Source organism: Idiotropiscis lumnitzeri, chromosome 7, assembly GCF_059441095.1.
Source record: "Idiotropiscis lumnitzeri isolate Australia: NSW breed Sydney's pygmy pipehorse chromosome 7, RoL_Ilum_1.0, whole genome shotgun sequence".
NCBI classification, from domain to species: Eukaryota; Metazoa; Chordata; class Actinopteri; order Syngnathiformes; family Syngnathidae; genus Idiotropiscis; species Idiotropiscis lumnitzeri.
Window position 1 is genome coordinate 6,476,356 of NC_142397.1, and position 16,942 is coordinate 6,493,297.

General features: G+C 41.8%; 2 protein-coding genes across 5 annotated transcripts in view; both read left to right on the forward strand.

Annotated features, from left to right (window-relative positions):
* Positions 1 to 22: 22 nt before the first annotated feature.
* On the forward strand, positions 23 to 2,752 carry snrpa (small nuclear ribonucleoprotein polypeptide A). 2 transcript variants are annotated; one of them, XM_088299820.1, is made up of 7 exons: positions 23 to 192; positions 474 to 546; positions 867 to 1,039; positions 1,132 to 1,293; positions 1,382 to 1,546; positions 2,233 to 2,321; positions 2,401 to 2,752. In XM_088299820.1, exons 2-7 carry the CDS (start codon positions 474 to 476, stop codon positions 2,558 to 2,560), a joined length of 822 nt encoding a protein of 273 aa, XP_088155946.1. In that variant the 5' UTR covers positions 23 to 192; the 3' UTR covers positions 2,561 to 2,752. The 2 variants fall into 2 exon arrangements, with proteins under 2 accessions (XP_088155946.1, XP_088155947.1); XM_088299821.1 differs by having other exon boundaries at positions 148 to 225.
* A 2,469-nt stretch (positions 2,753 to 5,221) lies between these two features.
* LOC148333263 (uncharacterized) overlaps positions 5,222 to 16,942 on the forward strand; it is a 35,164-nt gene continuing 23,443 nt past the window's right edge. The window contains exons 1-2 of one of the 3 annotated variants that reach the window (XM_088300896.1): positions 5,222 to 5,471; positions 13,959 to 14,291. In XM_088300896.1, coding sequence (XP_088157022.1) covers positions 13,977 to 14,291 — 315 coding nt within the window. In that variant the 5' untranslated portion in view covers positions 5,222 to 5,471; positions 13,959 to 13,976. The other 2 variants (XM_088300897.1, XM_088300895.1) reach the window with 2 other exon arrangements.

The following is a 16,942-nucleotide window of genomic DNA, read 5'->3' on the forward strand; positions in this document are numbered from 1 at the left end:
ATGTTCCATATTCAATACGGCCATGAGGCTGCTTGTTTAAAGTACGACGATATGCAATCCGGAAATCGCGTCTGAAGGTGGCAGTAGTGTACATAAAATATGTTTTCCAAAACGACGATGAAGAGGAACTGCTTGGGTTTTTATCGCGAGACTTGCGCACTGGACTGATCCGCGTTTCATTCACTGTTCGAGGTACATTCTGCTCTTCTGCATTACGTCTATATTGTATGTATAATTAACTTATTTCCTTGCAGGCTTAATGAGTATGTTTGATTTTTTTTCACTTTTGACTTCTTCGCGCGTTTCTTTGACTTAGTATTGCTGTTTTATAATTAGCTTTTTGGCTAAGGGTATCCCCCACGATGTTCAAATGAAAGAATGGCGGTTGCTAATGCTGACTGCTAATTCAGTCTATTAAATGGAATTTTACTTGAGCCAATTGAACTTGAAACGTATTGTTTTCGAACTTCCAGATGACCACGACGGAGGTTCGGCTCAATCACACGATCTACATCAATAACTTGAACGAGAAAATCAAGAAAGATGGTGAGGACCGACAACTACGCGAGCGCGTTACGTCCAGTCTATAATGTTTTTATTTTATTACTTTTTATGTTTATATACACGTAAGCATTTCTAAACGACAATGGGGGTTCTTTCATTTTAAAACTGGAGGAACTGTTATATACAATGAATTAATTTACGTGGAAGTTATCTACATTAAGTAATTGCAAAAAAAATGATTAAAAACGTGTAAATGAAGGCACCACTGCTGTTTATTAAAATGTTATTTTCATTGTCGTTTTTCACCTCAAATCAGATTTATCTGCATAGGTGTACAATGTGTATTTGTTTTGTTTCCACAGAGTTGAAAAAGTCTCTGTATGCCATCTTCTCACAGTTTGGCCAGATTTTGGACATCTTGGTGGCACGTACTTTAAAAATGAAAGGTCAGGCATTTGTCATCTTTAAAGAGGTCAACAGTGCCTCCAATGCTCTCCGATCCATGCAGGGGTTTCCCTTCTATGACAAACCCATGGTATGTCCTTGGTGCCCTTTATTTATTCATTTATTCTATTAATATACCTCCTTAAAAATCATTATGATTTTATGGTTCAACTTTTTCCACAGCGCATCCAGTATGCGAATCAGGATTCGGACATCATTGCCAAAATGAAAGGCACATATGTGGAGCGAGATCGTAAGAAGGAGAAGAAGAAGCCTCCTAAGCCCGAGTCGAGCGGAAGCAAGAAGGCAGCCGCCATGGCCGGAGGCGTGTCGGGTGGCATACCTGTAAGACGCACACAATTATATTTGTAATGACCTATCATAATTGCTTAAGTCTACTGAAACAAATGTCTTTTTTTTTTGTTCTCTGCAGGGAATGCCTACAATGAACCAGGGGGGCCGCATGATGCACATGCCAGGACAGCCGCCCTACATGCCCCCGCCGGGCATGATGCCCCCGCCAGGGATGGCACCTGGTCAAATGCCCCCAGGTGGCATGGGTCCTGGTCAAATGATGCCCGGACAGATGCACCAGCAGGTATTGTCCTCTTTTGTTGCTCTCTGGTGACAATGTCCTCATTTACATGACATTTTATGAAGGAAAAACACTACAGACGATTGTTGTTGGACAGATTTTGTGGTATGCATGCAAATCTTGCTTACGACTGTGTTAAAATTCTTGAATGGTTTTAAAATGCTTCTAGTGGGAACCGCTCTTTCAGATTTTTAATATCCGAACTTAATGCACAGTATACAGGTATTGAAAAAGTACATCATCTCACAGTTGTCAAAACTGGAATGATTAAAAAAAAAATTCCATTTGTACTTCTGCACAGTTTGACAAAAAAATATGCAAAGTGTCTTTTATTCAAGCTGTTTAGTTCTTTTCCTGTGCTAGACTTTAGCTAAGCACTTTATTCAGCCTCCCACACAACAACAGTATGGCAAGCGTCGAAGGACAAACCTGAAGCTGCTATGGAAGGCTAACTTAATTCAAAATGCACTGCGACACCGTTGAAGTGCACTGCATTAATACAGCTAACACCTAAAATGGAACAAAACATTATACAATATATTTAATCACGAAACTGTTCAACCAAAAATCACTTCACATACCTCACACCAGAGGATAATCTTTCATAGACTTCTGATAATTGCCAACGCAAATTTGACAGAATGTTTGGCGTTTTACACAATGTGTTTCTAACTTATTTATGCTTGTAGATTTCGGAAAACCCTCCCAATCACATCCTCTTCCTCACCAACTTGCCCGAGGAGACCAACGAGCTCATGCTGTCCATGCTCTTCAACCAGTCAGTAAAAACCCAAGCGCACCCACTTTTGTATATATCCGTATTTTGAATACCTGAGCGTCGGTCGTTTGCTCCACAGATTCCCGGGCTTCAAGGAAGTCCGTCTGGTCCCCGGCCGGCACGACATCGCCTTTGTGGAGTTTGACAACGACGTGCAGGCCGGCGCCGCCCGCGAAGCGCTGCAAGGCTTCAAGATCACGCAGAGCAACGCCATGAAGATCTCCTTCGCCAAGAAATAACTGTCAGCTCTTCGCACAGGTGTGAAATTGACCATGTTCTTTTTTTATTTTTTTGTGCCGATTTCCTGTTCTTTACTATTTGACTGTTTTTACAAAAGCATTGCACCCAGCGTCTGATCTGTCAGACATCACACCTGGAGCTTTTCATTTTTTTTGTTTTTTTAAACAATAAAAAAAAAAACTTTCTCAAAACGTACTGCCTCATGACTAATCATTGAATATTCTTAAGCCCAGCAGATGGCGCTGTTGTCATGGTTATTCAGTTAAGTGTGACAGGATGCAACCTCCCAGTGAAGGTAGGATATAAGAGTAAATAATAAATTCACTAAATTACTGAAGGATTGCATTCATGAAAGAATCATACTTATTTCTCTCTAGTGGTAAATCATCACTGGATTTCCAACAACGGACAGAAAACAACATTTGCATTTACATCTCATTGTGTAGCTTCATGAAATGCTTCATAATGTTGCATTTTTACAATAAGAGAAGAGGTATTAAGGGTTGGTAGTATATCAATTAGTGGTTATCAAACTTTTTACATCATGACAAGTTAAAATACAGTGGCTTCGTAGATCGTCAACTCGACACGTTTGATAATAGAATTAGAATTAGAAATCCCTTTATTGTCATTGTACTCAAGTGTGCAACGAGATTAGAGGGCTCCAGTGCAATACAACAATAATACAGACAAATATATAAATTAGATAAATAAATAAGAGAGTGCAATGGAATTTAGTACTGAATGGGGTATATAAAAACACATCACAATGCTGTTCTGCAAGGTAAGGGTGTTCTCGTGTGTGTGTGTGAGAGTTCAGAATGGAGATGGCTCTCGGAAAGAAACTGTTTCTCAGTCTATTGGTCCTCGATTTGATGCATCTGTAGCGCCTGCCAGAGGGCAACAGGTCGAACAGGTTCTTCAAACACTACAGCCACTTGTGCTCACAGTCGTGTGCCAATTAGTAACTGCCCAATTCCTGTTTGCCTACCGTATCCTCTCTGGCCTTCGCTTATTGTCCGGTGTAATTGTGTGTTGCAAACACTGAGTGAGTTAGGCTTTATTTGGACTCGCTGTGTGTCCACTGTATGTCCACACACACATGCACTGCGAGCCCCCCCCCACCCCTCTATTGTGGACTTAATCTGTGCCCTGAATTATTGTCTTTAGGTTGACTCGACTGTGTTCGCACAAATGCACATTCTTCTGTCACTTTCCCAAGCCTTTCCACACTCCCTTATTTTGCCTTGAGAAAGCACTGACCTTAGCCACCAGGGCGCCATATGTGTGAGTCTCGTGTGTGTGTGTGCGTGTGTGTGTTGCATGCTCTTGGCAACATGCCTAGTGCCTTCCCACTCACCAGCACAGTGTTCTTACAGTTGCAGCGGCTGAAAAGGCGACTTATCTGTCGGCTCGCATGTGGGAGGGTGTTGACGTCACTCCGCAGATAAATAAAAAGAAAGGGAGCACGGGAGAGCTCCCTGATGATTCCCGCTACACCCTCCAATCCCCCCTCCCGGCTCTTTTCCAGACTGTATCTGTCAGTCTGCTTCCTTTCAGATACACTTGTTTGTCAGGGTGGTTATATTTGGAGAATCTTGACTGCAATTGACACAGTTTTATGACGCCAATGTCATGTTCGCACGAAAGAATTTGTGTTGATTCACTCAATTGAGGTTTTGGGAATTCCTGAGTAACTCACGATGCGATCATATCACCTTACCGATAGTATCACAATAGTGTACAGCGGTTGTGCCTTCGTTGATATACAGCAGGGGTCACCAATGTGGTGCTCGTGGGCACCGGGTAGCTGCCAAGGACCACATGAGTAGCCCGCAGGCCTGTTCTAACAATAGCTCACTGGTAAGTGATCATTTGAAAATGTTCATATTTGCAAAACTCTAGTGTTGCGTGTTGATTTTATTTCAGCATTTTATAAGAAACTAAAATTGTTTTGTTTTGTTTTTTCCTCAGTACTGAGTCATTCCAAGTTCTCACAAAAAACCTACAAAGCAAATAAAGTCCAGCTTAGCCTTTTGCTAGCAAACGTCAACAATAGGATTTTGGTGGTAAATCAAACTCATTTGGGTTTAAAAATGTCACATACATTCATGTATTTTCAGAGGCTTTTGTTAAAAAATGCTTTATTATTCTATAAAATAGGTCATGAATTTGCGACAATGGGAAGATGAAGTCCCAGGGTGACAACAGAACCAATGCTCTAAAAAAAAATATTCTTTTAGTGGCACTTTGGTACTAAAGTGAGTTGAGGAGTTTCACATAGTACATAAGTAGTCCTTTGTTGCCATCTTGTGGCCTCTAGAGGTAATTACAGATTGCTGATTTTCTCTGAGCGGAAGGTTTTGATTCACTGTATTGGGAGAGGGGGGGGACTTATGATGTATTAAAATATTTATGTAACAGAGATAAGATGTGATGCGACTGCACAAGAGGAAAAGGAGGAGGACTAAGTAGCGAGCCCTGGGGGATGCCGCTGGACAGCTGTATTGTGTAAGCATTTGGCTATCTGCATTCATTTGTACGGTAGAGAACGCTAGAGATTATTTACATGGAGCATGATGTATTCGTCTACCCCGAAAAAAAAAATAGTGCCATAAGATCTTGTTTCTTCACTATTCTCTTCCTCAGGTGATTGATTCTGCAGCGAGCTGTAGATCACAAACTTGGTCCTGTCATGTCGTTTCCCCGCTTGCCTTGGTTTAGAATTCCTCTTGGGCACCGAGGTCACGGCCCCGGTATGCAAATCAAGGCCCCCGCTTCCTCAAGGGTCCTCTCTGTTCCGTTGACGGGGGGTTGAGGGGGTCAACGGCGAGCGCCAGGGGCCGAGGAAACGCCAGCGGTTGTCAGGGAAGTTCTTGAGCAACAAGACCACCATCGACGATAAAGAAGGTACATTGTGTGGACACGTGTGGAAAATATGCCATGTGCATGAGTGCAATACCCTGAAAATATTTTCTTGTTAAATTTATGCCTTCCGCTTTAGACGGGCTCACTCAATCTCATGGTGAGAGGCAGATTAGTCTGGAGGGGAAAATTGTATTTTTATTTATTTTTAATTGTCCGTAGCACTGATGCAAAATTGTGATCCCTTCAGCATTTATGTTGCTCATCCCTGATTTTGAGGGTGTGCCTGCATTTTTAAATAGTCTTAAATTAGTTTTTCCAAGCATGTGACCTTCATTATCCTTAAAAATTATACCTTTCACCGATATTATCAACAACGTTGACACATTTTCCGAGTCTAGAGATTTGAATGAACATTCCAAATTGTTCATAGCTGCAAAATGTATTTAAAATTGAAAGTATCGAATTTGACATAATGCCACATTCCCAAAACATGCAGGAGAGCGAGATAAAGCCGGTTAGTAACATACTGCATGGATGCTGCTGAGACATCCGCACATCTACACATAGCAGCCTGTAACCATAGTAACCGTTCTGGTGTAATTATAAACAAGTTGAGATAAAGAGCACAAAGTCAACTGGCTGAAGCTGCAGCGCTCACAGGAGCGCTATAGAAAATGGATGGATTAGAATAGTGTGATAATATTTATAATAAGAATATCGTGAGGTAATTCCTACTTTTGTGACCTGGTAAATAAATTGTAGTTTATGAGCCACAGATGCGCACGTGATCACAACACCTGTGCAATCTCATGAGACCATGCATGGAAGAAAAAGAAATGTTCTGAATAGAACACCTCAATTGTTGGAGGAAAACAACAAGGCTGTTTTCCCCACCAAATCGCTCAGAAACATTCTCAGTGATGAAGTTGACCAAATCCAGTGATAGATCCTTTCTCTTATTGGTGATCCTCTGTCATGTGTGCTTCACATTTCCACCTCAAACATTCAACCTTTAATGCATTTGTTGAAGCTCAGCAGAGGCTGGAGTTGTCTCACCAAACAAGAAAAAAAACAAAAATTATAACATGCACAATTAACATTGATTTTCATAATTCTACTGAATAAATATTTTGGGGTAAAACAACCACACTCCCTTCATTATCTAATATCGACATACCCTTTCTAGCTTTATATATATATATATATATATATATATATATTACTTGCGTCTCTGATTAAAACAATTTTTTAAAACATTTTTTTAACAGTATTTTTTCTCCCCCTCCCACCCCCAGTCATGTCATTGGATACAATACAATATATATTTATTTATATAGCGCATAAATGTACAGCGTTGCCAATATTATATTATTACCGGTGAATATATTTGACTGGAAAACTCCATCAAGAAGTGTCACACTAAAATGCAGTGATTCATTTGTTTTATCATTCAAATGAAATGATTTGTTAGAGGGGGGGGGGGGGGTCGAGGGTTGGAGGGGGGTGGTGACCGCCCCCTTTTGGGGTCCAGCCGGTGTAAATCCCCGGCCCCGCTGCTAATTGGCACACAGGCGAAGCTTTTGATGAAAATGGACAACAAACAGAGACTGCTGCTGATTGCGTAAAGATTTTACGCATGGATAATCTGGACCGGGGCGCCTACGTGACGCGTAATGAAGCAAAGTTAGAGAGCAAAGAGAGAGAAAGTGGAGCTTTTGTCAGCGCTGGGAATCTTCCGGACCGGCGCTGAAAGACGGATAGTCCTTGGTTCAGGACACACCCTCGGTGAGCTCTTTCTCTCTCCCTCTCATTGTTTCACACATTGACTCACCGCCAGGCTCTGTATACGCTTGACAATTGACCAGCCGGCTGCGTTTTGCATGAGGAGCGCACAAAGAAAAAAAAAAACTTCAGGTCAACCAACAACAACAAAAAATGGGCTAGAACTGGAAGATGTTCGATTGCATCGGGCTTGATTGATCAGCCTTGAAGACAGAGGGCGAGTGACCTAATTGGGATGAGAGTTCAAGTCCAGCTCGCCGCCAGATTGGACCTTATAAAGCCGCTTTAAAGAGGAAGAAGAACCAGCCACGCACCGGTGGTGCGTTTGCGGTCGCGGTGCGTTTGCGGACGCACACCTTTCAGGAGGAGCGCAGGTGTACGCGCGTTGGGGCCAGATCAAAGCAGGGATGAAGTAAGTTGGAACCAGAGGTGGTGTCAAAGGTTCGGTTCGGAATTGGAAGAGGAGTGGAGGCGGGGAGACCATCGCCGTCTCCGACGCCGGGATGGAAGGCACAAGTCGGCCGGACCACAGAAGCGTGACCGGGAAGCCCGCCTCGCACCCGGGGAGCCTCCACCTGCCGCGGGTTGTGATCTTCCTCGTCGCGCTCGCCATGCAACCGCTGGTAAGCCGCCGATTAAGTGCTATTTCCAGCCACACTTAAAGCACACCAGCTGACTTTTAACACACTTTACTACCCACCTCTGTTTAGAGTCACATTTTTGCACATTTTTCCCCCTCTCCTTTTGTCGGTCGTTTTTGTTCTGCCGGTTCTCTTCTGTGGCGCTCTGCCCACCTGTTGTTCTTACTCAGAGAACCGCACTAATCCTGGTTTTACTGCGTGCATGGATGCAAACACCATGGGAATTGCTTTCTTGGATTATTCTTCGAAAATAACACTTTGTAGTATTGTCTTCAGGATTTTTTTTTTTTATGACAATGGACGAGGACAGCTGCACACATTTGACACTTCATTAGGTCTCATGCATCAACCGAACAATAAATGTGTCTTTACAAAAATAATGACTTAAACTGTATTTGTTAATTTTTGCAGTTATTATGGTTGTTATGCCAACACACAACCTGTGATTGGTCGGCGACCAGTCCCGATTGTATCCCGCCTCTCACCCAAAGTCAGCTAGGGTTGATTCCATGGTTACATATACATATGCAAGCATCCTGTGTTCCTGGCTGTGTCCAGGTGTCTGGTTGCTATGCCAACACATACGTTTAAGGAGGATTTCTTCTGACTTGCATGAACTTAATGCTTCTCAAAACGTAACTGGGGGAGGCTTCAATTTATCCGCGACCATAATGAGGACAAGCACTGTCCAAGGGGTCCCTAATCTTTTTGAAAGTGAGAGCTTCTTGTTGGGTACTAATTAACTGGAAGGGCTACCAGTTTCATACACACTTCTGGAAGAACAAATAATTATCAGCCATGAATTAAAAAATTGGAAATTACTTAATATCAATGTGTAACACTTTACTTCTATTAATTTCCACAAGTATTTACATTTTAAAATGATCACTTCTGCAACATTCTGAATAAATCATCATGTCCCATCGCTGGCGATCTATTTTTAGAACAGGCCCGTGGGCTACTACTATGAGGTGCTTGGGGGGGGGGGCTACCTAGTGCCTGCAGGCAACATTTTGATGGCGTGTTTGCAGTATTGTGGAATCACAAACACAGGCGTCATTAATATTTCTCCCCTGTTGTTTAACCAGATAAGCAAAAGTTGAGAATTATACTCGATCTGTCGAAGTATGTTCGTATCCGAGCTATACATCATAAACTGGCAGATGTCATTTTGCCTGCAGCTGCTTGACACCTCATCTATTATTTATAACCCCTCCCCCTCCCCCCATCACTTGGTGGTCACCATGTTACTTTAATACAGGTGTTGGTTTATGGAGAGATTTGTGTAAAAATTGTGCTGTTTGGATGAATGAGTGTGGTCTTGAAATGCTGACATGATGGTGTGCAGCTGTCAAGCGCTGAGGGATGCCTGTGATGTGAGGCAGGCCCCGAGGTGCTCCATGTACTGCATATCTATGCGTGAGTGTGCGCGTGTGTACATTTTATTAACAATGGACACACTTCTAGCATCTGGGTCTTGGGTGTGTGTGAGAAGCTCCAAGGCCACTGCCGAGAAAACTCGAGCATGTGAATATTGAATGTTAGGGCATTTCTCTCATTGTATGTGTCTGTGTGTGTGTGTGGGTGTCCTTCAAGCTCCATGGCTGAGCAACACACTCCACTCCCTGCATTCTCTGTCCACACACACACACACACACAGAATCACAGCCTCTGGTGGTGACCATTTTGTATCGGAAGGTCAGGAGATGCCCACGTGGTACGTGTGTTTGCAGGGAAGGTCTGAGCTGATGTCAGATGACCAAGCTCATCTTTTGACAAAGTTGAGGTTAGCTCAGGTTAAAAAATGCCAAATATTCTGACGTTGTTTAGGTTGCGTTGTACGACAAGACACAGTTAAGTTTGTCCTGCATACAAAGAGCTCTTTTTTTTCGAAGCCAAGTTTTGTGTACCGTGTTTGGGAATTTGGCAGACCGGGCTACACCGTGCTGGGCGAGGACATTTTCTATTATAACCCCACCGGCGCACCTGATAATTTGATGACAGAAACTAGAGTGTAGTTTATAAAAGCAGGTCTAAGTTGTGGTGCAGGTGGTGTAACGTGATTTTGGTGGATTTGATCCACACGCAGGGAGATTCTGCACTCCGCTGATATGCGTCATGGATGTCGTCGTCAGTGCGCGTCAAATCCTCTGATCAATTTTACTTGAACATTTTTTAAAAGCTCCTTTCTGACTGTGGCTGAACTTTGAGTGGGTCTGTGTTTGGGGTGAGGGGCAGCAGTCACATAATCGTGATCGGGTTTGAAAGGCTGTCTCCACTTCACAGCAGATAACTCTACATCGTCTGCAAGTGTGTTTCGCGCTTCACTTGTGTGTATTCCTTATAAATGTGCTCTGATTTCCTACTTGCACCCAAGTCTGTTATGCTTCTGCCATGTAGACCGCACGTATTTCCGGTACTGAATTTAAAGTGAATAAGAGGAGCTGCTTCAATTGGCCGGGAATCAAGTCACCTGTGTTCACTCCCACAATGGTGCAAACGCCCCTTTTAAAAAAAAAAAAATGTTTTTTTAAAAAATGTATTTATTTATTTATTATTATTTTTTTTTTTTCAAAAACACCAAAAGAAGGAAAACTCCACCCATGCATACAACTCGCTAAACTTGCCCTGGGAACAAAAATAAAGCCCAGAGTCTAAAAGAGACTTCTTTATGAGGGCAAAGATGGCCATTGTTGTTCTAGTGCGTCACATTGCTGATTTTCATACATCCGGCGTGGAACAAATTCCCGCTTTATGACCTCTCAGTTGGGATAGGCGAATATATTTCTGCCAGTTGAAAGACGGACATGTGAGTGTAGGTGGTTACTAGGAGTGGATTCTCCTTTGACAATACAGTCCCATTTTTAACATCTGGAAGAGCTTGTAACCTGCTCGACTGGGTCAAACAGATGCTGCGCTATGACTGGTGGCCTTTGAATTGCTGTGTTCATTTGCATGTTTTTGATTTGCAATGCTCTGCTTTGAATAGCTGATTGTGTTTCACGCTACACTTGTGCGTAATCCAAGCAGGTACCGTGAGTTCGGTTCCCAGTCCGTGATCGTTTGAATTGTTTCTGTCGCTCTGTCATGCATCAATAATCCGTATCGCTTATTATCCTCACTTGGGTGTCGTGTTGAAGCTTGAGGCCAGCGGGACGCGGGCCGATAGGCGGGGTAAGTTGCTGGATAATCGCTGACTGTCTGCATAGCATGTGCCTTGCAATTAACTGGCGACCAGTCCAGGGTGTGGTCTGTCCTTTCAGATTGGTTCCAGGAATTGAAAACGGATGGCCTGGCTCAGGTGTAAAGACGACACTGGTTAGATTGAGCGCTGACATGCCGGAATGCCGTGAATGACTCGGATACGGACGGCAGGGTAGGATGAAAAGAAGGATGCAGAGTGATGAGCGCCACAGTCTCGCCGGTGTTCAAAACATGGTTTTGAATCTAGATTTAAAAGCATTTATACCTGGGGCTGATTTCACTTCTGAGGACAATTTTTCCATTTGCGTGCAGCATAACAGCTAAAGGACACTTCACCGTGTTTACTTTAAATTCGATTCAATTAAAATTTCCTTAATGACGTCTTTAGCCGTCAATGGCAGTAAATGAGTTAATAGAAATTCAAAATCTATTCTACAGCTGACTCGGAACCAGTGTAGTCTTCATTACTGTCGTAATGTGTTCTGATGTCTTTTTCGAAGACATTGTTGGCAACGCCATTGTTTCACCCAACACACACACACACACACGCACAAACACGACCCTGCTGCTCTAAAACTCTCAGGGGGTCTTATTAACTCTTGCCTGTGTGGGGGTGTGTGTGTGTGCGTGTTTCCTCCACCCATCTCAAGCTGGAAGAAAAGAAAAATGGTGACACAGTGCTGTAGCCAAAGAAAGATAAATGACAGGAGCTTGTTTCCCCATGTCGGGAAACGAGGAGGCGGCCTCCCCTTAACAGGAGAGTGAAAACTATGAAGGGTACGGTTGTGACACAGCGGAGGAGAAAAGAAGAGATAAGCGTCGGATTATGTTGCACGACAGCCAGTGTTGATGATTTGGATGGCTTGCTCCTCAGATGGAGGTCACTTGGTGTTGTCGGTAATTCAACTTATATCCTACTAGTTTTATTTGCTCGCTCTTTGCTGACAGCGTATTAACTATATATGGGGAGGTCTTCAGTTGGCTAACTCGTCAGACAGACCCAATCCGATTGGCATGAGGTAACGACCAATCACGGATCACCTGTTTTCCATGTGATAGCTGAGCCCTTAGGCAATGTCGATATGATTTGATGATTTCAGTCAAGAGACATTTTGCAAAATGGCAGCAACGTGAGATGGAAAAACACGAGTGGATTGTGTTGCGTAATTCATATTCCACAAACGCATTTATAATCAGAATATTGTATCGAAACAAGTGCGGCTTCATAGGAGATATTAAAAAAAAAAAAAAAAAATTTTGACTTTACTTTCCCTCAAAGGCAGGTGTGGGCAAACTACGGCCCGGGGGCCGGATGCGGCCCGTTAAACGTTTTAATCCGGCCCGGCGAACTTGAAAAAAATTAAATGAAGAAACCTTTTTTCTAAATACTGTGGTTTTTTTCAAAGGCATATATATTGTTGTAATGCTTTTGTTCACTTTCATTTAAAATTATTATTATTTTTTTTTTCCGATGATGTGAGGTGACCAAAACACTCCATCCATCTGCTCCTGGTCCGGCCCCTTTGTCAAATTTTAGAACCCTTGCGACGTTTCGTGTTTAGAGTTTTGTGTTCTTCTGACGGTGAGGCTGGGGATGGTCAGCGTCGGGAAATTATTAATTGTCCCACTGGTGTCGTCCACTTTTCGGATGCTCATCAATCAATAATTAATAGGGACATATATTGGATTTTGTTTCTCAGTTCTTCATTAACTACTTTAGATGTTGCATCTGTGGACTGCTTTTCGAGATTTTAATCAAATTCCCCTCATACATATATCCTGCAAATGTCCACTTTTATCTAGTCTACACATTTTTGGAGTACCTTTCTGAACAGAATTCATTGAAATCCTGCAGACTGTAGCTAACAGTGACTTTAAATTGACGGCTAAAATATCAAATTTTCCAGTCCGATTCTGACAGTTTCAAAAGGGTACTTCATGATTATTGTTATACATTGAAACTGTCAAAGAAGATTGAAATAAAAGTGGTTCGGCTCATTAAGATGTCTGCAAAATCTCTTAAGATGTCAAGCCACTGGGCATCTAAAGTGGATATTGTCATCGCTTTTTTTTTTTTTTTTTTTAACAGTAAGAGGAAGAGTGAGAGAAATGATTTTCTAAAAACCTTGTCGTCGTTTGTCATGCATGAAGTGATGAGAAGCAAGGTACACCCTGGCTCGTCACCAGCCAATCATAGGACAAATATGCTACACAAACATCTATTCATATTCTTATTTACACCAAAGGAAAATGTAGTCGATTAGCATTGGAGCATTTTTTTTTTTTTTTTTTACTTTAACTCGAAATCCAAGCGGAGTAGGCAGTAAACTCACCGATTAAAGCCGCTCCCTGTTGTAGCTTACTCTCAAACTAAACATGAAACATTTACACCAATCACATAACTTAGCCTTTCATCCCACTAGCTTAATGCTAAATAGCATTTACGATGTGATACTTTAACCCTTTAAGCAACTGAGTGAACACAAACGGTGCAGCAACTCCTGTAGACAGAATATATGACCATATTCACAGTTGATATAGACTTTATCCTCTCATTAATATTATTGCAGAATTCATGTCCCGAGAGAGGAGTTGTGACATCTCAGTGAAGCATTATGATTGCCACTTGTAGGTAGGACATACCCCTTTATAATATGACCGGCAGCTGCTTCCTGGTAGGACTGCCTAAACTTAAGTAATAATAACTGAACGATGAGCAATGTCATGCTTAGTCAACTCGTTTTATTTTAGTTTTAATCAGCGCGAGCGTTGCATTGCTTTTTCGTCATGAGAAAAAAAACATTTTTTTTTTTTGTCATGAAAAGTAGGGATTTTGAAATATGAGTATTTTTCCCCTCTAGCAACAACTCATAGAGTGAGCTTTCTGTCTCTCTGTTGTCAGGCGGTGCACACGGTGGGGATGTTCGAGCTGCAGATTCGCCACTATCAGAACCCCAACGGACTCCTCCTGAACGGAGACTGCTGCGACATCCCCGTTGGCGGTGGTCAGCGGTGTTCGTCTCGAGACCAGTGTGACACTTTTTTCCATGCCTGCTTCAAGGAGTACCAGGCCCGCGTGGTCCCGACCGGAGCCTGCACCTTCGGCTCAGGCAACACGGGGATCCTGGGAGGAAATTCCCAGTTGCTCCACCGCCGCGGTCACGATGGAGGAGAAGGAGGAGGAGATGATGCGACTAATGGACTCATTGTCATTCCCTTCAAATACGCCTGGCCAGTAAGTACAGGGGCAGAGCTGGTTATCTGTGGGGTTACCAAGGTAACGGCCTAAGCTTCAAGCACAACAATACACTCAAACAAGGCTGGCTGGAATAACAATGACCCTCAGAGGCAGAGTTCAGATTCCTTTTCTTTCCCTCCCTGCCAAGCGGAGCTGGGCGACAAAGGCTTTATCACTTTATCTGTTTGGGGGAAATTCCCTTTTAAACCAAACGCCGCTGCTCAGGTCCATCGCGCTTAATTGACTCACAATGGAAATCGTTCTCGACTCAAAAGATGCCACATTGTAAACATCAGCGACCTCCATGTTGAAAATATTTACAACATGGACAAAAGTTTCGACACACCTCCCGATCAATCAATTGATGACACAAACCAGGGTTGGGCTGCACCCGCCAGTTCCCACTGAGTCTAAAGTTGAGGTAGCACTTTATGAACAACAGGTGACCTTGTGGTTATCCTGTCTGGTCACAATCATCCAAAAAGTCATTATTTTATGACTCTATCTAAAACGTCCTGGCAATGTTCATCTTCACATTTACTTCCATTTGTCACTTCTTTGAGGTGTAATGGCCACCTGTCTCAATACTTTTGTCATATTCCAGTGATTTTTTTTTTTAATACCAAGTAAGCCTGCCTTTTTGATTGTTTTTTTTAATGAATTTGTGAATGTATTCGTGTAGGCTAACCTAATTATTTTAGCTTTAATTAATTTGAAACACCTCTTACTGTTTGCTTACCATTATTGCTATGGAATGTTTGAGGAGATTATAGCCGTAAAGCTACTAGCATGAAAATGAATAATTAACTCTCTTTTTTATATTCTTTTACTTTTATTAATTTGTGCTACTACTTTCTTCTTTTTAGATCGATTACCTTTTTCACTACTGTAGGTCTGAGAGGATGACATTCAGCAAGTAGTCTTTTGAGGATTTGCTGATGAAAAGAACTCAGCGCTACTAGCATTAGCATAACTGCAAAAAGACGCTCTTTTTGTTGCTTTATACTAACTTAATCCTACTGAGTGTCGTCAACAACAACATTTGCGACCTTTACAGGTTGGGGAGAGTTAGTCATAAAGTGACCTTTTGTGAAATGTTGATAATTAGCTGTGAAAAGTACTAAGTGTAGCTAGCTTCCAAAACTGCTAGCATTTGCATTAATGCTAGCAAGCATTCCCTTGTTTTAATTTTTATTAACTTGAGCTACTCGGTACTCCTTTATCCCAAGGATCATTATCTGTATCAAATGTTTGAGGGGATTTAAGTCATTTAGTGACTTTTTGTGATATTTTGATGATTAGCTGCTAAAAAGGCAATGCTAAATGTATGCTTTTGAGTGACATCATTAGCATCAGACTCTAATAATAGACTTTACCTTTTTTTTAGAGCTTGACTTTATATTGAGGAACACAGGTATGGTGGACTTTTTTTTTTAAAGTTTGTAATGTTTAGCTGCTGAAAAGGCAATACTAAAGTTAATTTTCACAATAACAAGAAACAATGAAATCACAGTCCCACTGTGTGGTATTGAACAGTCTATTTGCTGACTTTTATGTTTCGTGCTCACTTGAGCAGAGTAATTAATCTTTCATTAGGGCCATAATATGTGCAACTAGCAAATGTATTGATTATTCAACCAATTAGTTTACCTTTTATTCAAAATTCACGCAGACCCGACACAACACAAAAATGTAAAAATTATGCTCCAATATTGCATTAAAGGGATGCAATGGACAGCAGCGTTTATCACAATGAGCCTTTTCTCTTGTTGAATCACATCCGGCCGATTAGTTGATTGATTCTAGCAGAACTGATTACGCTCGTTAGTGTGCGTTGATTGCATTGTGCATCACACCTTCCTGTGTGTGTTTTTTCTCTTGTGCCCGGGCCACATTTTCTTTTTGAGATCGGTTAGATGTGAGACAACGTGGAAGTGTCGATGCATTTTGGCCGATTGGGTCTCTCAGGCGGAGAATGTGATCCCCCCCCCTCAGCCCCCAGTCTCAGGTGAGGGGGGTGGGGGGGGCAGGCTCATTGTGAGGAAAGGTGAGCTCACTCACTCATTCTTTTCTCCTTCATGGGAAACATGAACTCGGAGCTTGGTGTGCACACTACTGTAATTGTGGCTTTTTATTTGGATCTCATTAGCACACATTCCGTCCACTCCATTCTTTAACCGGGCCAACTGAGCATTAACATGATCAAGAGTCTTGTTATATTTGTTGCAATCATTTGTCAACCTACCGACCAAAATTGGTCAAATCGAATAATTTTTACATGAACATATATAAATGATCTATAGCAAATAATCAAAGCCAATATTAGGATTAAAAATCAAATTAGATAAAAAGTTTTATTCACTAATTGGTTTATTACATTTTAATTACCTATAGATATTTTTTATTGAAGTTTCATTAATTATAGCAATTTCTCGTTAAATATGAACATAAATTAAAACTCATCAGATGTTATTTTTTTTATTAGTGAAGTGAACTATTTTACACAAAATACTTGTTTTGTTGTCTGTTCATTATATAAATTGTTCTAGCCAAAATGCTAAAATTGTCGCAATCGGCTAAAGTAAACTAAAGTAAATTTTCGTTTCAGAAGCAAAAATATTTTTCTCCACTTTCTGCTCCATGACAAG

Excerpts from the sequence above, each read along its gene's own strand:
- snrpa (XM_088299820.1), top strand. The coding sequence starts at position 474 with ATGACCACGACGGAGGTTCGGCTCAATCACACGATCTACATCAATAAC. Across the intron at positions 1,294-1,381 it reads GCGTGTCGGGTGGCATACCT|GGAATGCCTACAATGAACCA; the intron begins GTAAGACGCACA and ends TGTTCTCTGCAG. Across the intron at positions 2,322-2,400 it reads CTGTCCATGCTCTTCAACCA|ATTCCCGGGCTTCAAGGAAG; the intron begins GTCAGTAAAAAC and ends TTTGCTCCACAG.